At 37.0% G+C, this 19424-nt stretch overlaps 1 protein-coding gene across 2 annotated transcripts in view; it reads left to right on the top strand.

The window, feature by feature from the left end:
* Positions 1-19424, top strand: part of LOC107594184 (rho GTPase-activating protein 17-like) — a 30363-nt gene that overhangs the window by 5199 nt on the left and 5740 nt on the right. Inside the window, exons 2-17 of one of the 2 annotated variants that reach the window (XM_016284150.1) lie at positions 2647-2686; positions 7106-7210; positions 7322-7398; positions 8126-8237; positions 8768-8844; positions 8918-9035; positions 14216-14284; positions 14432-14513; positions 15584-15711; positions 16803-16914; positions 17001-17082; positions 17171-17251; positions 17705-17818; positions 17901-17992; positions 18088-18244; positions 18583-18846. In XM_016284150.1, the coding sequence (XP_016139636.1) occupies positions 2647-2686; positions 7106-7210; positions 7322-7398; positions 8126-8237; positions 8768-8844; positions 8918-9035; positions 14216-14284; positions 14432-14513; positions 15584-15711; positions 16803-16914; positions 17001-17082; positions 17171-17251; positions 17705-17818; positions 17901-17992; positions 18088-18244; positions 18583-18846 (1710 nt within the window). The remainder of the gene's footprint in view (positions 1-2646; positions 2687-7105; positions 7211-7321; positions 7399-8125; positions 8238-8767; positions 8845-8917; positions 9036-14215; positions 14285-14431; positions 14514-15583; positions 15712-16802; positions 16915-17000; positions 17083-17170; positions 17252-17704; positions 17819-17900; positions 17993-18087; positions 18245-18582; positions 18847-19424) is intronic. The other variant, XM_016284152.1, reaches the window with a different exon arrangement.

Here is a 19424-nt window from a genome sequence, read left to right as displayed (position 1 = left end):
TATGTATATATATATATATATATATATATATATATATATATATATATATATATATATACATATACTATATACTTTTTCGGCAAAGAAGGACACATTAAATTGATCAAGAGTGATTGTAAAGACTTTTTTTCATATAAATGCTGTTCTTTTGAACTTTATATTTATAAAATAATTGTGAAAAATGTGTCATGGTTTTCACAAAAATAGTAAGCAGCTCAGCTGTTTTCAATAATAAATAATAATAAATATTAAATATAGAAATAAATGTTTCTTGAGCACCAAATCAGAATACAGTATTAGAGTGATTTCTGAAGGTTTTTGTGACAGCGAAGAAGACTGAATGGCTGCTAACAATTCAGCTTTACTTTCACCAAAATAAATTACATTTCATTTATTTTAACTAAACATTTTAGATTAAAATAGAAATCGACTATTTAAAAAGATCATCATGTTTTATAATATTACTGTATTTTTGATCAATTGCTAGCCTGACAGTGGCTGGAGAATAGCTCTGGAAACCATTTATTCTCAGTTCTGCTTTACATGTGACATCAAGAGCTTGATTCAGACACACTCAATCTGGAGTCTTGTAGGCCCTTTTTCTTGTCCTCCTGTGTTAATTGGAAGCAGCTGTCCTCCACTGTCACGAGGTTACAACTGCCGTGCAGTTTTGGCAGAAGGAGGAACTGGGGCTGAGATGAAATGTGTGGGTAACATGGCAGACTAAAGGAAGACATGAAACGGTACAGAATCAGACTCTTGAGCTTTGACAGATAATTTTTCAGTTATTCAGACCCTGTATTCTGCTTTAACCACATTAGTTGAGCTCCATTAGAAGCTAATGGCAATCATCTCTGCTTGATTGCTCCTCATTTATTACAACAGCAATAAATGTTTTTACTTTTTTGATAACTAAAAGAAAACATAAGGTCTTAAAAGTACCGTAATTAACTGTCAAGCCAGCATTGGTGACAGACATGTCAGTAAATATATGCATGACAAAGGCATGCTTTTACATCTGGAGTTTTATAATGGTTGAAACACATAAAATGAAATGAATAATCGTAAAACGAGATACAGCTCAATAGTTTAGGGCATGAGCATTGAGTATTACAAAAGATTTCTATTTGAAAACAAATGCTCATTTTGAACTTTCTGTTTATTAAAGAATCTTGAAAAAATTTAAAATGTTTCCAAAAAAAATATTAAGCAGCACAGCTGTTTTCAACATTGAAGATAATATGAAATGTTTCACCAAATCAACTTACTAGACGGATTTCTGAAGGATCTTTTGACGCTGAAGACTGAAGTAATGGCTGCTGAAAATTCAGCTTTTCCACCACAGAAATAGATTACAGTTTACAATATATGAAAATCTAAAAAGTTTAAATTATAATAATATTTCACAATATTACATTTTACTGTATTTTTGAGTAAATAAATGCAGCTTTGATGAGCATAAGAGACTTCTTTCAAAAACATACAAAAAATCTTACCAACACCAAAACGGTAGTGTATTGTACAATGTGGTAACTTAGTTAACCAATTAAAAAGTTTTTACTGCAGCATTTTTACATTCATGTTTAATGTAAGTTACTGACTTGCAAGGCACTGGCAAAATAAGGTCTTGTCTATGAAACTATAGCATATAATTGCTGTCGTCCTCTTGGAGAACAAATAAGATGTTGTGAGTGTACAATGAAACTAATACACCAGATTATGATGGGCAAGCATACTCTATTATATAACTTATGACATCCTCCATGCTTTTGAATGTTACGGTTGCCACAACAAAAAGTGCAGACACAGAGACAGGCCCACCTGAAACATTTCTGCAATGTTTTATGCACAATCCTTTCTGATATTTACAGTAGGAAGATCATGAGGTCACACAACCTGTCTCTGAGTCATTGTTCTGAAACAGCAGTGTGATAGATAGATAGTGTGTGTGTGTGAGAACTGAGCTGGTGTTGTCCTCTCACATTCTCTGTGCCATGGTCAAAGCCATCTATTAGTTTACTATTAATAGGGCCTTAACTATTTGTTCACAAGGCTGACAGTGGACTGCTAAAAATCCCTGGGAAAGTAAATGCCTGTGACTCCCATTTCGGGCAGCTGGTTTTATTAGACAGACTGTCAGCTGTTGGCTACTCCTAGACTTGACCATCACTAGAATCTACAGTTTAATTTATAAAAAATGATTTCTATACTTTAAAGGACTGCACAATTAATTGTAATAAAACTGAAATCATGATATGACTTGTGATTATCACAATCGTAGTTTAATGAAATAAATATATGCTCCACATGAACTCATCTCAGCATCTGCTCTGAGTTTGGTTCACATATAACATGCATTTGAGAACATAATATGTTTCAATCATCTTTCCAAAGTTGTAATCACAAGTGCTTTTAAACTGGCTGTTATTGACAAAAGAGAAGCTTTAAGGGCTTCCTGTGGTTTAACGGCAAAATGAAAGCTTGATGGATTAACATTTAAAAATTAATAAATTAAGACAGCAGAAAAAAATATCAATAGGATATTTCCCCCCAAATCGTACAGCCCTACTACTTTACATTTGTTGTTTTGGGCAGTTTAAATAGATATGGGTTTTGTTTCTAATGATCTATTGTCTTCTTTTACAGAGCGGAGAAAACAGAGGTCCTCAGTGATGACCTGTTACAGGTGACTGCTTTTTATTTCCATCTCTGTCTGCAGTGAAGCCATTCTGTTCTTTGGCTGTAATCCATTTTACATTAAATTAAATGGTGGGAAACTAGTGAGTCACCGGGTAGAAAAAGGTGAAGTCATTGATGTCAAACAAATACATTCCATTCAGTTTATTTTTGTCACAGTAGAAGGAATGTTCTCTTCTGAATAAATGAGCCAAATGGATTGCGTCACGGCACTTTTGCTCTATCTAATGTAAAACTGTCTAGTGAAATTGTCAGAAAGTTTGGTTGCCATGGAAACTGTGCCAAATCGACCTCCTAGAAATGCAGGAAATTGACTCCATAAAATAGAGACTCATTATCTGAACTTCCACTAATATTGTGTCCGTGAGCACTATTTGACAGCTTGTTTATTCCACTTGATCGGCTGCATCTAAAATTATCTCTGAAATGTTTAGACGCATCAAGCGAGAATTATGCTGACATGCCCCCCTAACACTCAGAGGGGCTTGGTTTTTATTCTGGGTTCTGTATGGTGCTCAGGGAGGATCACAGCGGTATCCCATCAACTCATTCTGTCTGGACACCCGTGCCACTCACAGATGCATTCAGGGGACACTTTTGACAATCTTGAGCGACTGGATAGTGGCATCCTCCCAATTTGAATTGCATCCAGTTTTCCCGATTCGCATGTCCGGACAGGACGTTCCTGCGGCTTTCATTTTGCCAATGACTATTCGGTATTATAGTGGTGTTTCCACATTTTCTGAACATAGTATAATATGTTCCGTTACATGAAAACTATAGCTCATTGTTTCTGCATGTTTAGTCTGTTGTTGGCTCACCGGTTTTTAGTCTGTGATGGCAACAGGCAAACACTTAAAGACCTCTCACACCAGATAATCCAAACAACTCCCCTCAAACAGGATCTCCCTCAGCAGAAAAAGCACTGACAATAACAGTTAGTGATTCCCTTGTTCCCATGCCAGGTGGTGGGCCTCTGTGCGTTCTCATGCCGGAGACGCCTGAGCGGAATGTATGCTTGACCCAGCTGCACTGGGACGGCTGTGAGGGAATGTTATGACGTAAAAATGTGAGGAGGTGGTTATCTCTTCTCCCAGCCTGTGGAATTCCTGATCTGGGTTGTTTTTGAAACATGAGTCAGTTTTTTTTCCTCTCTCTCTCTCATTTGGATCTCTTTTCTCCTCCTCAGTGTTTGTTCAGTCATACCGCTCTCACTGTTCTGAAGTGACATTCTCTACATGGTTGTTTTTAGGGCTGACATGTGTTCAAGCAGGCATGCCCTGCTCACATCAAAAAGCTGACATGTCTGTCATGACACAAGTTTTTTTTTTCAGTCTTAGACAGTGGCCTTCTGTTCTGACAAAACATACATGATGACACACTCATTTTTATCTAAACACATTGCTGGTAAAATAAGAAGCCTAAATAATAAATGAGCAACTAAATCTCAGTCAACAACAGAGCATTACACATAATTTCACATTTTGCCTGTTCCTCTAGAGTTATATATTATTAATACGATTTATCAGATTATAAATGTTGATTATAAATGAAACAGTTCATATTCGTCTGTACAGTCTGACAGACACAATATTTATTTTATTGTACCTTATAATATAATATATAATCTAATGTTTTAAAATGTCATTTTCATTTTTAATAAATTATAAACAATTATAAATAATTGTTTGTCAAGTACAAATTCCAGATGAAGAACTACATTACCAATGAATCCAGAAAAAAATCCATCAATCAGAAAATTATAAGCAAATCGGAACTAATTTGCAGTAACACCTCATCTCACTCCCATAAAGCATTGCAAATTACATAATTGACTACGTTTACATGGACATCAGTAATCTAATTATTTACCTTATTCTAAATAAGACAATATTATGATTATGGTGTTTACATGAATTACTTTTAGAATATTCCTTTCATGTTCCCGTTTTACATGTTATAGTTCGATTAGTGGCACACGTCATTACGTCCCCACTTGACGCCATCCGACGTCCTCTCCGGAATTTCACGTATAAACATATAGTTCGTCTTCGTGCTGATGTACATGTACAGTTTTGGGTGTTTCATTTTCAATTTTATGAAAGCTTCAAGTGCAGTTAATTATTTGTACGTGCATACAGACGACGGAGGTGTTGAAGCTCTTTTATTTGCTGTCAAACGGTTGAGCACTGCCGTGTGTGTATCCTGACGCAAAATGCGGCGAAAAGTCCTACACGACGGTAATAATGTGATTAATGCCGAGTTCACACTGCACGATTTTAGCCCGATTTTTCAGTCGCCGACAGGTTTTGCGAAATCGCCGACAAATGCTCGAAATCGGAGGCAAATCGGTGCTTATTTACGCGAGTGACAATCACGCAGTGTGAATTATCAAAGACACGATCTGAGGGAATCGCCGACGCCCGCAAAATATTTGGCATGCTAAATATCTGGAGCTGTCGGTGATTACCTACAGCCAATGAGAGACCAAGATACAGGGCAAAGATAAGTTCGGGGAGGAGTTATAGAACAGAATATCAGTAGTTTAATAGATATATGAACAATTATATCATACAGAAACGAGCACAAACATTTGCTTGACCAGCCACAACATCAGCATAACAGTTACTGCAAAATTATTTACCTCCAACTCTCTTTGCAGGACACCCAATCCCTGTTCCCTGCATCTCCCTCCTGCGTAATCTGTTTTTCTTTTTCTCCTTGTAGCTGGAAATCAGCTCACAGACAATTTGCGGGCTATATATATATATATATTTGTAATAATTACAGTCTTGCTCGAGAACTCCGGTCTGACGCACGCGGGTTCTCGTGTTATTTCCTTATCACTTCTCGCGTGTGTTTTTTTGTGAAACGTAGTTTGCGGACCAGACAGAGCTGTCGGCGATTCTTCCTATTGTGAAGTCATGCAGTGTGAAACCCCCTGTCGCCGATCCATCGTGCAATGTGAACACAGCAGCAACTGAATGCTACCGGAGATAGTCACGCAGTGTGAAAACAACGGCAATCCGACGAGTTTGAAAATCGTGCAGTGTGAACTTGGCATAAGGTGTTTACATGTCTATTCTGCATTTCAGTAATGCGACTAAAATAGGAATACATACATGAATAAATAGATCCACATGTCTTAATTCGATTTGTGTTTACTTCGGTTATGACTTTAGCCGGATTAAGGTAATCAAAAATCTCTGTTTACATGGTAGATTCTTAATCAGAGTATTGTCTTAATCGTATTAAAATCGGAGTATTGTTGTCCATGTAAACATAATCACTGAGTCGTATGTATATATGTTTATGTGTGAATGAATTTTTTGCAGTATATTTAAAAGGATTATTTATTGTTTATACTTACTGGTTTTTCTATTTATAACCAATGGCTATAAACCAGCATATATTGTTATTTGTTTTTTACTACATCATTGGCTGTGCCAATGTATATGTGTGTGTGTGTGTGTGTGTATATATATATATATGCATGCACAGTGGGGAAAAAAAGTATTTAGTCAGCCACAAACGTTTGACCTCTGTCATTGCCAACAAAGGGTATATAACAAAGTATTGAGATGAAATTTTGTTATTGACCAAATACTTATTTTCCACCATAATTTGCAAATAAATTCTTTAAAAATCCTACAATGTGATTTTCTGGATTTTTTTTCTCATTTTGTCTCTCATAGTTGAGGTATACCTATAATGAAAATTACAGGCCTCTCTCATCTTTTTAAGTGGGAGAACTTGCACAATTGGTGGCTGACTAAATACTTTTTTTCCCCACTGTATATATATATATATATATGATTTAATGTTGTGAAAATCAACACATTTATTTCATTTAATTTTCCCCTTAGAAATTATTAGGTAACTATGGTGAACTAAACCATGTTCTGGCACCCCCTTTTTAACAAAACAGAATGAAGTAGAAAAAAAGAGTCTGGTCTGCATCTGTATTTTCTATTTATGACATCCCAGTGAGCTCATGCATCTAAATCTTAGGTATCCCAACAGGGCAGATGAGTCATACTTGACTTCTTTATGTAAAGTAACATATCTTTTTCGTGCCTCCACTGGGAGTGGTGTGATAAATCATGTTTGACCTTACCCCACCCTCAAGGCTATGGAAAGTGTTCAGCAACACCTGTTAATTGACACAAACACTCAGGCTGTGATGACCTATGTCTAAGGCTGTCTGAAGGCTAAGACGGCATGCTGAATTTATTAAATCTGTTTCATGTCACTGAAGCTTCCCATGCATTATTACATAACATGCCTTAAGCACTCTTTTACAGGCTGTTTTCTTTCAACACAATGCATACGGTCTTTGCATTGAGTGGTAGCCACAGCTCAATAAGGATTGTGGGTTGTTGTTGATGTTTTGTTTTATTCTGAACAGATTGAGCGCCGTATGGAGTTGGTGCGAGTCGTTTCGCATAACGCGCACAAAAGAATGGTCGCGTGTTTGCAGGGGCAGATAGGCACTGATGCTGAGAAGAGACATGTAAGGGCATAACAGCTTATGACTGCACAAAATGTCAGTCATCACCACATATTTTATCTGATTGAATTTGCATGTAATGTTTCACAAAAACACCCTGGTTTTGCGTCACAGAAAAAGCTTCCACTAACAGCGCTGTCACAGGCCATGCAGGATGGCGGAAACCAGTTGGGGGAGGAGTCTCTGATTGGGTAATTGGATGACATCAACATTTAAATAGATTTTAATCTATTTCCACTTAAATCTGGTTGTTTATTAAATGAGTTCTCAATTAAATGAGATGATGGCACAAAAATGCACTATGTATAAAAGTGCTTCAGTTGCATATAAAAAAAAAAGTGCTGGTATATTTAGGTTTTTGTTGGTATGTTATTGTGTCAGTGCATTTCCCAAATTTATTTAAAAGTTTGGGTTTAGTAAGATTTTTTTTAAAGAAATTAATACTTTTATTCGGCTAGGTTGTATTAAATTGATCAAAAGTGACAATAAAAGACAATATTATGTAAACACATTTAAAATAAATGCTGTTCTTTTGAACTTTTTAATCAGTTAGTTATGAAAAAATACTGTATCACAGTTTCTACATACAAATATTAAGTAGCACAACTTTTTGCAACATTAATAATAAGAAATGTTTCTTGAGCACCAAATCAGCATATTAGAAAGGTGACATAATTATTAATTGTAACACAGATGACTGCTAAAAAAATTCAGCTTTGTCATTACATAAATAAATTATATAAAACATTTTATTAAAATAGAAAAGTAATAATATTTCACAGTATTACTGTTTTACTGTATATTTGATCGAATAAATGCAGCCTTGGTAAACATGAGAGACTACTTTCAAAAACATAAAAAAACCTTACCTACCCCAAACTTTTAAACGGTAGTTTATATTTAATATCTTCTATGCAGGAAAATGATGGAGATGTGCGGAGATGCCGAGAACAGACTGGCCTCTGAACTAATGCAGCATGAGATGAACATTGAAAAGGAGATCTTAGACACCCTCAATCAGCTAGCTGAGGTACAAACAAAACTCGCCTTCAGAGACTATGCATGCTCATTTGCCCAATTTAACATTTAGATCACCTTTGATGAATTTTAATATCAGCCACTTATTGCTTATCTGACAGTAATATGACAAATTATTGGTATCGGCCAGAATTTTAATAGTGATGCATACCTAATCTATTTATGTAATCTATACCTTTATTTGACCCTCTAACTCTAACACTTTCTATTCTATTTTAATTCTACTTTATCTATATGTATCTTTTTTTCATTATTTTAAAAAACAACAAAAAACAAACACTAGCTTTCTATTTTTTCTATTCTATCTACTTGTTTTTCTTTGTTTGTGTGTATATATATACACATATACACACACACCTTGCTATGTGTACTGCGTTAGGCTAACCAAGACTTGTCATTTGCACTTATATATTGTTGCTCTTTTGTTAGTTTTGACTGCTTTTATTGTCCTCATTTGTAAGTCGCTTTGGATAAAAGCGTCTGCTAAATGACAATGTAAATGTAATCTTATTATTTTGTCAGGTGGACATTCCTAACATCCTGAAACAGAGACGGCAGTTAGCCAAACTGGTGCTGGACTATGACTCTGCCCGAGCGAGGTAAGGTTTCTGTCATACATTATATCATAACTCTAGTTTTACCTAGTTTATAACTGAAACGGTCTCTTCACAGGTGGTTGCAGGCGACCAAGTCCATAATCTCAGGAACAAACACGCAAGCACTGACAGCCAAAGCAGACTCACTTAAAGAAGAAGTTGACGAAGCTATGAACAAAATGGAGCTGTGTAAGGTACTGATGTGCAACATGCCTAAACATGCCTTACCCTTGTGAGTTGTTTAGTTATGGATTTTACACTAACGTATGGTCGCAGGGGCGTAAGAACGATCACATCATACAGCTCATTGACTTGGTTGATGAATAACAATTAGATGACATAACATTTGCTTAGTTTTCCTAACTGATTTGCTGAAAGAAAGGTAAGTTTGTGCTTGTCATAGGAGGATTACCGTTCAGCCAAGCACATTGAAACTCTCAACATATATTGTTTGTGAAGGGTGTGCAGAGTTTGAGATTTCTAAAAAATAATATATAGTAATGTAAGTATGGAGTCAGTAAGATGTTTATTTTTAAAGAAATTACTTTTCAGCAAGTGCTGTGCTAAATTAATCATCAGTGACACTAAACTAATTTGTAATGTTACAAAATATTTATATTTCTAATATATATTTTTTAATTTTCTATTCATCAATCAAAGTATCTTAAAAAAGTATCAGGGTTTCCAGAAAAAGTCAAGTCACCTTTATTTGTATAGCGCTTTATACGATACTGGTTGTGTCAAAGCAGCTTTACAGTGTTAAACAGGAAAATAGTTTGTCAATAATGCAAGAAGACAATAACGGAGTCATTTTTCCAGCTAAAGTCAGTTCATTGATGATTAAGTGATGTCATCATCCAGTTTAGCTCTCGTCCAATAGTATCTGTGCAATCAGTCAAGCGTCCCCAACTAAGCAAGCCAAAGGCGACAGTGGCAAGGAACCAAAAATCTTATCGGTGACAGAAATTTAGAAAAAACCTTGGGAGAAACCAGGCTCAGTCGGGGGGCCAGTTATCCTCTGGCCAGACGACACCAGCATGGTGTGGTTTATTTCCAGCCTGCAACACAGGTGCAGAGGACTTGTCGGGTTCCGGTGGTCTTGTGCCGATGGTTGTCGAGGTGATGAGGTCTTTGCAGGGGATCTGTCTCTGAAACGCATCTAGTTGACATGGTTTCTGCTGACATTCAGGGCTGTAGAGGTCATCTAGGTGCTGATCCACCATCTGATCTGGATACAGACTGGATCCGTATGGCTAGGGTGACCTCGGAATAAGAATGAAAGGGACTTAATATTAGCATAGATGCCATTCTTCTTACGATGTAGCGATGTACAGGTGCATCTCAATAAATTAGAATGTCATGGAAAAGTTCATTTATTTCAGTAATTCAACTCAAATTGTGAAACTCGTGTATTAAATAAATTCATATTCTAATTTGTCGAGATAGTGAATTGGTGGGTTTTTGTTAAATGTGAGCCAAAATCATCACAATTAAAAGAACCAAAGACTTAAACTACTTCAGTCGGTGTGCATTGAATTTATTTAATACACGAGTTTCACAATTTGAGTTGAATTACTGAAATAAATGAACTTTTCCATGACATTCTAATTTATTGAGATGCACCTGTACATTGAATGTTATGGGAAGTGTTCCCGGTTCCGGATGACTTAATTAACGCAGCCTAACAATCATTTAACGGTTTTGAATTATAGAAATGCGATAGTGTATTATGTGTATGCCAAGTTAACTATAAGAGATAAAATTATAACCATGCAGCCGTCAGCCACAGTATCGCATCAGATAGTGCACTATAGATCCCCTGAGGAACAATTCCACTCATTCTCTGCTATAGGACAGGAAGAATTGTATAAACTTGTCAAATCATCAAAACCTACAACATGTATGTTAGACCCTATTCCATCTAAGCTACTAAAAGAGGTGCTTCCAGAAGTCATAAATCCTCTTCTGAATATCATTAATTCATCGATGTCTCTAGGATATGTCCCTAAAACCTTCAAATTGGCTGTTATTAAGCCTGTAATTAAAAAAACACAACTTGATCCTAGAGAATTAGTTAATTACAGACAGATCTCAAATCTCCCTTTTCTGTCAAAAATACTAGAAAAGGCAGTATCCTCTCAGCTATGTTCCTTCTTAGAGAGAAATGGTATCTGTGAGGATTTCCAGTCAGGATTTAGACTATATCATAGTACTGAGACTGCTTTCATCAGAGTTACAAATGACCTGCTCTTATCATCCGATCATGGTTGTAGTTCTCTATTAGTGCTACTGGATCTTAGTGCTGCGTTTGACACAATCGACCACAACATTCTTTTGAGTAGACTACAAAGTTAATATTAGTGGAATTGCATTGTCATGGTTTAAATCTTACTTATCTGACTGTCATCAATTCGTAGCAGTAAATGATGAGATATCATATCATTCACAAGTACAGTATGGAGTGCCACAAGGCTCAGTACTAGGACCGTTGCTTTTCACACTTTACATGTTACCCTTGGGAGATATCATCAAGAAACATGGTGTTAGCTTCCACTGTTATGCTGATGATACTCAGCTCTATATTTCTTCGCGGCCCGATGAAACCTACAAATTTGCAAAACTAACGGAATGCATAATCGATATAAAAAAATGGATTTCTAGTAATTTCCTACTGCTAAATTCTGAAAAGACTTTTAATTATTGGACCAAAAACCTCTGCATGTAATAACCTAAAACACTGTCTAACACTTGATGGCTGCTCTGGTAATTCCTCGTCATCAGTTAGGAACCTAGGTGTGCTATTTGATAGCAATCTTTCCTTTGAAAAACATGTTTCTAGCATTTGTTTCATAACCTCAAGGTTAGATTATTGTAATGCTTTATTGGGTGGTTGCTCTGCGCGCTTTAAGGGATAGTTCACCCAAAAATTAAAATGTTATGTTTATCTGCTTACCCCCAGGGCATCCAAGATGTAGGTGACTTTGTTTCTTCAGTAGAACACAAACGAAGATTTTTAACTCAAACCGTTGCAGTCTGTCAGTCATATAATGGAAGGGAATAGGAAACACGGCACAAACAAAACCAAATTAAACCCTGCGGCTCATGATGATACATTGATGTGTAAAGACACGAAACGATCGGTCTGTGCAAGACTGATCGTTTCGTGTCTTTACACATCAATGTATCGTCACGATTCACGAGCCGCAGGGTTTAATTTGGTTTTGTTTGTGCCGTGTTCCTAACTGATGACAAGGAATTGACAGAGCAGCCATCAAGTGTTAGACAGTGTTTTAGGTTATTACATGCAGAGGTTTTTGGTCCAATAATTAAAAGTCTTTTCAGAATTTAGCAGTAGGAAATTACTAGAAATCCATTTTTTTATATCGATTATGCATTCCGTTAGTTTTGCAAATTTGTAGGTTTCATCGGGCCGCAAAGAAATATAGAGCTGAGTATCATCAGCATAACAGTGGAAGCTAACACCATGTTTCTTGATGATATCTCCCAAGGGTAACATGTAAAGTGTGAAAAGCAACGGTCCTAGTACTGAGCCTTGTGGCACTCCATACTGTACTTGTGAATGATATGATATCTCATCATTTACTGCTACGAATTGATGACAGTCAGATAAGTAAGATTTAAACCATGACAATGCAATTCCACTAATATTAACTTTGTAGTCTACTCAAAAGAATGTTGTGGTCGATTGTGTCAAACGCAGCACTAAGATCCAGTAGCACTAATAGAGAACTACAACCATGATCGGATGATAAGAGCAGGTCATTTGTAACTCTGATGAAAGCAGTCTCAGTACTATGATATAGTCTAAATCCTGACTGGAAATCCTCACAGATACCATTTCTCTCTAAGAAGGAACATAGCTGAGAGGATACTGCCTTTTCTAGTATTTTTGACAGAAAAGGGAGATTTGAGATCTGTCTGTAATTAACTAATTCTCTAGGATCAAGTTGTGTTTTTTTAATTACAGGCTTAATAACAGCCAATTTGAAGGTTTTAGGGACATATCCTAGAGACATCGATGAATTAATGATATTCAGAAGAGGATTTATGACTTCTGGAAGCACCTCTTTTAGTAGCTTAGATGGAATAGGGTCTAACATACATGTTGTAGGTTTTGATGATTTGACAAGTTTATACAATTCTTCCTGTCCTATAGCAGAGAATGAGTGGAATTGTTCCTCAGGGGATCTATAGTGCACTATCTGATGCGATACTGTGGCTGACGGCTGCATGGTTATAATTTTATCTCTTATAGTATCAATCTTGAAAGTAAAGAAGTTCATAAAGTCATTACTGCTGTGCTGTTGGGAAAGGTTTGCGTCTGTTGATGCTTTATTTTTCATTAATGTAGCCACTGTATTGAATAAATGTCTGGGTTTGTGTTTGTTTTCTTCTAAGCGAAACGAAAATTAAGCAGATCTAGTTTTTAGAGCTTTTCTATAAGTAGAAGTACTTTCCTGCCATGCAATACAAAATACTTCTAGTTTAGTTTTCTTCCAGCTGCGCACCATTTTCCGGGCTGCTCTCTTTAAGGCGCGAGTGTGCTCATTATACCATGGTGTCTGACTTTTTTCCTTAATCTTCTTTAAGTGTAAAGGAGCAACCGTATTTTAAAGTGCTAGAAAAGAGAGAATCAATAGTTTCTGTTACACCATCAAGTTTTCTTGAGCTATTGGAAATGTTTAGAAATTGAGACAAATCGGGAAGATTATTTACAAAGCAGTCTTTAAAAAATAGTAAGCTGTGATGATAATAATAAGAAATGTTTTGAGCATCAAATCAGCATATTAGAAAGGATGTGAAACTAAAGACGTTGCTGTCACAGGGATATAAAATATAAAAAAAGAAAAGATCTCAAAAAGATATGTTTTATCTCAAATAAGACTAGCCATCAGTCTGCTTAGTTCAAAGTTTATCTGCCCTGTGGCAGAACCATTGAGCTGCTAGTCAGCCATTTGCTGACTGATTTATGATGCAGCAGTTCTTATAACTGCAAAAATCTGATGTGTAATCAGTGTCGTAATTATAGATAATTTTTTCCTTCTGACTGAATAGTCATTTTTGGTAAATGGAGACATGAAATAAGGTCTCAAACCTGCGTCACCCGCATGAGCAATTGAGGCTCAGTTTGTGTGTTCCTATTCGGCATGGGTTTAATTGTCGGGGAACACATTTCTGATAAAATGTATTGCAATGAGTATAAGTCAATTTGGATAAAAACATCTGCCAAATGCCTAATGTAATGTATCAAGAGCATGTGGCTAAACGCTGTGCTTGTTTCCTGTAATATCCAATTTCTCTATCTGAACATTCAGAGTCAAACCAAGTTTCAATCATGTTTTTTTTTTTTCAGGATCAACTTTCAGCAGACATGTACAATTTTTTCTCAAAGGAGGCAGACTATGCCCGCTACTATGTAATGGTAAGAAGCTTTTTGTTTGTCATCCATTTGTTCAATAACTCTTAACTATTCTTTGCTATGTTTATTCCTGTTCAGTTCCATGTTTGTTCTGCCCATTGTTCATTCTGCTGTGCGTCCCTCTTTCCTCAATGTCTGCTCTGTTCTCAGTTATTAGAGGCACAAGCGGATTATCACCGAAAATCTCTCACCTTGCTTGAGAGTGTCCTGCCAACCATTCAAGCTCAACAAGGTGATGCCACAATTTCTTATTGCTGTGTATCTGAAATAACTACCAGTGAAACCTAATTTGCCTCTAGTGACTAATAGGCATCTCTAAAACTACATAATTTCATATATGACTAGTTGACTAATTGGTCTTAAAGGGATAGTTCACTTAAAACAGAAAGTTGTGTCATCAGGTATTCACGATCATGTTGCTCCTGACCTGTATAAGTTTATTTCTTCTGTGGAACATAAAACAAGTTATTTTGAAGAATGTTTCATCTGTGTTTGTCCATACAATGAAAGTCAATGGGGTCCAAAATTGGCCCCACTGATTTTTATTGTGTGGAGAAAAAAAAGAGCACAGAAAATATATATAATAATATATTATTGTTCTGCAGACAAAAGAAAGTCATAGAGGTTTAGAAGAACATGAGGGTGAGTAAATGATGACGCAACTTTCATTTTTGGGTCAACTATGCCTTTAAGGAAGCCTTATATAATTATGGTGATGGTTTCAGATAAAGATGTTCATCTGAATATTTTTTTTACACAATTTGACAGTTTTTTTCTGAGACTAATTAAATCACTGCTGGTAAAAATATACAAAAGAAGTAGCAACAGTATCTGGTTGCTGGATGAGCCATTGTGGACCATTATGACCACCCTTGGTGACTAATGTAGATATATCAAACGGAAATGAAATTAATTTAGCCTGATGGTGTGTTCCAGTGATTTTCTGCGCAGTCCTCAGAGGCTCTTAATTGTTTTCATTCTCATTTGTGCCTGGAAATCTGGCGCTTGAGTGCTATAAATTGTTGTTGTGATGTTTTCCTGTGAGCACACGCGAGTCAAACAGACTTGGTGTCCCAGCATGTGGCCCATGACTAATATTTCTCACATCTCACCCACCTGGTTCTTCTGCCTTTTTCAGAAACAGTAAGAAAGAAAATTTAGAATGACAGCAGGATGTAGTGTTTATAGTAGTTTGTCTTGATGAATCACAGATGAATGCTCCTTTTGTTAGAGTGTGATGCTTTCAATTAATGCTGCTAGTGAACAGTTTTTGAAACAAAGGTATTTATACTTTCCCGATAGATTCGTGGACCGAGAAGCCAGCGTTTGGAACTGCTCTGGACGAGCATCTGAAGCGCAGTGGCAGAGAGATCGCACTGCCTATAGAGGCCTGCGTTATGATGCTGCTGGAGACTGGAATGAAAGAGGAGGTACAACGGGACCACTTGCGTGTTTAAACAATACATCAATCATACATGTCAACTATTATATTGTTATTAGTAATCTTTTCCAATCCGTTCAAGGCAGATCGCAAATGTTTTCAGTTATTGAACCACAATACAAGTATTGTTCAACTTTTAAAGGTGCAATAGGGGATTGTCTTCAGAAACAGATTGTCTTGTTATGCTGGTTGAAAGTCTCTTCACATCCCGATAGCAAGCATTACATTAAGTGGTCTAAATGTATTTATATATTCTGTGGAAGGCGTAGGACCAAGAAATGTTCGTCCAATCAAAATGCTCTGGCCGAGCATTTTAATTGGCTTTCCTACCTGCCTGTCAACGTATGTATTAGCATGCCTCTGCGCACCCGGTTCGCGCAGACAGGATACGTCATCAGCACGTTCACGCATGCTGTGCAGACAGTGCAAGAATGGCAGACAAACATCAACAACCTTATCTTCCTTCCTGGTATTGTAGTACTTTTAAAGTTTTCTCACCGGTGAATGACACATGATGTAGGCAGCCCAGCGGTTCCCAATTTCAGTCCTCGCGCATGTATTTTGCATGTCTCGCTTAGTTAACACACCCGATTCAGATAACCAGCTCGTTAGAGGAGAGCTGCATGCATGAACTGTGTTCCGATCGATATGATAACACAGTGTTCATTGCTCCCTACTCCCTGAGCAGGGGAAATCCGTTGAAGTCTACTTAACTTCGGAACATGGGCTGGAATTGGGAACCGCTGATGTAGCCTATTGTAGTAATGTTGTCTCTGGTATTCTGGTCTGAGTGAGCGTATATGCGTTCAGGGGGCGTGGCTTTGGATGCCGATTGCAGGGAGGGTGGGACGTTCGCTTTCAGTGCTATCAGGCTAAAGTTAGCATTTTCCAAGATCTCCTTCTGCACCTTTAACACTGTCCACATCGTACCGACACATCTCTAAAAATGCTACTGCAGCTATCCAACAAAACAAAACCTTTAAAATGTTAGAGGATGAATTTGGGTCTTGGCTTTTAATCTAAATATGTTAGATTATATAATATAATATGTTATCCGTCTTTAAATTTATTGTTCTCCAGGGTCTTTTCAGAATAGCTGCAGGAGCCTCTAAACTGAAGAAGCTGAAGGCAGCTCTGGATTGCTCCACCTCACAGCTGGAGGAGTTTTACTCTGACCCACATGCCGTTGCTGGTACATTCTGTTTTGTTGTGTGTATCAGTAATATGTCATTCACACTTAATGAATGTTAATTTAAAACCGCACTCTCCTGATTTAAGGGGCATTAAAGTCGTATCTCAGAGAGCTGCCTGAACCTTTGATGACTTACCAGTTGTATGATGAGTGGACACAGGCATCCAAGTAAGCCATCTTGCAGTACTTTACATAAAGTTTTAAAGGAATCTTGTAATGTTTGTGTTGTTAATTACTGGGCTTTTACTTTGTCAAGTGTCCCTGACCCAGACAAACGGTTACAAGCTTTGTGGGTTACCTGCAATCAGTTACCAAAAAACAACAAGGCAAACTTCAGGTGGGTTTCAAGTACATCTTAATGTGATGTGGAATCAGTTTGTGCAAAGTTCTGGGGTTCTTTTTGTATATATATATATATAGAGAGAGAGAGAGAGAGAGAATGTTAACAAATACAATAGTTAATAGTTAATGTTAATTAACTAAGATTAATAAATGCTGTAGAAGTATTGTTCATGCTTAGTTCATGTTAACTAATACAGTTAATACTGTTAACTAATGAACCTTATTGTAAAGTGTTACCTTTTATTTTAAGGATGTTCAGAAAAAAAAAGCTAAATGAATTTAATTCTGCAGTATAAAAACAATAATTTTCTGACATCAGTAGATCACTGAAAGAACTTGTCAGGTTTGTACATCAGGACTAGGACTACAGTAAAAAGCAGTTTTAGAAGGTGTTTAAAAATATTGTTTCTGAATTGCTGCCTTCTGATTTTTTTTCTCTGTTTTACAGATACCTTATTAAGTTCCTTGCTAAGCTTGCACAGGAAAGTGACGTTAACAAGATGACCCCCAGCAACATTGCCATCGTCCTTGGACCCAATCTACTGTGGACCAAAACTGAGGGGTCAGAATATTTTGCAGTATCCAGCAAACAAGTTAAAATATTTAATTGTGCCTTGTTTAAACTCTTTTCTCTTTATCTACAGGAGCCTAGCAGAAATGGCTGCTGCAACCTCTGTACATGTTGTTACTATAATTGAACCCATAATTCAGCATGCAGATTGGTTTTTCCCTGAGGGTATGGGCCATAAAGCTTTAAATAGGTAGTATTTACCAATGAAAAAAGGATTGCTGTCATTTTTAAGATTAACCTGTTTCTTGTTATTCCTTCAGATGTGGATTTTAATGTATCCGGCATGTTTTCTATGCCTGCACCCCTGCCAAACAACGTCAACCACCTGACCCCACCAGATTATGACTCGGGCACCATAGAAAGGAAGAGACCTGGCAGCATGGTGGGCCCAGATGGTGAATTGCCCCGGAGAGAAAGGTAAACTTTACACAAAATCTCTTAAATTTCTTTAATCAAACAAGTTATGTCCTCTTGCTTCACAAAGATCTACAATAAAGTGGATTTAGAATGCAGTTTAATTGATCAATTCACTTTAATTGAGCAATTAAAATAGCGGATCATATTACACTCACCATTAACCTCTCCTGTGTTGCCGTTCTACTGATAAATCTTTTGCTTTTCCCTCTTGACCCTCCGATGTGTGTGGTCTAAGTGGGATTTCTACCAATGCAGATTACCCTCTTGGTTTCTGTGGTGTCGCTCTCTTGGGAACTTATTAGCACTAGTGGTGTCTCTGCTGTCTCCTCTTTCTGTAGCTCTGCTAATAAATTAATGGACCACAATCCTCGTAGAGGCAATACTGTACCTAGAAAGCAGCACGCTTCGCCTGCCTTCCAGCCCCCGCTGCCCCCTGTGGAGGCTGCAGGTAGTGCTGGGGGTCAGCCTATGGCTGAACTCCTGCTCCAGCAGCCTGCGCAGGTGGGCCTGGGCTTAGAGAGCTGTCAGCCCGGGCTGGCGCTGGGGATGGCCGCCCTGGCAGCAGCACAGCAGCTTCTAGTTCAGCATACTGAGGAGATCAGGTAAGACTCCTGCAACGTTCTGGGTCATGCCGGACCAGTGCAGTGCATGAGTGAATCAGCCCTGCATGCACATGGAATAGCTGTGGAGGGACAAAACGGATCTTTCAACTCCCTTTTTTCCAGTGGTTTACATTGATGTGATCTATAACAACCCAAAATTAAATTAGTTTTACTAATATGGCTTTTCAGCAACAGATGGCAAATCGCAATGATTGATAAATTTATTCTGTGAGTGAAGGGGAGTCTAACAATATAAAGAGAAGTATTTGACTGGTCATGCTCCTGCTCCATCACAACAAAATAGCTTTTATTGGCTTTCATTGAAAGATAAAATGTGCAAAATCAGCTTGTCACTGGGATAGTACCCTCAAAGGTGGACCTTTTGGTTCTTATCTTTTTCTAAGATATTAGAACCTTAATATAAATTTTTATCACACATACATTTAAAGAATCTTTTATAGAATTGTATGTACAGAATCTTGTGTTTTTTGTATAAGTTGAATTTTATAAAAAGAAAAACTAACAAAAAAATAATAATTATATATATATATATATATATATATATATATATATATATA

This window comes from Sinocyclocheilus grahami, unplaced genomic scaffold (genome assembly GCF_001515645.1).
Source record: "Sinocyclocheilus grahami isolate Dianchi unplaced genomic scaffold, SAMN03320097.WGS_v1.1 scaffold180.1, whole genome shotgun sequence".
NCBI classification, from domain to species: Eukaryota; Metazoa; Chordata; class Actinopteri; order Cypriniformes; family Cyprinidae; genus Sinocyclocheilus; species Sinocyclocheilus grahami.
The sequence above is the reverse complement of the archived record's forward strand: the minus strand, read 5'-3'. Positions and strand labels throughout refer to the sequence as shown.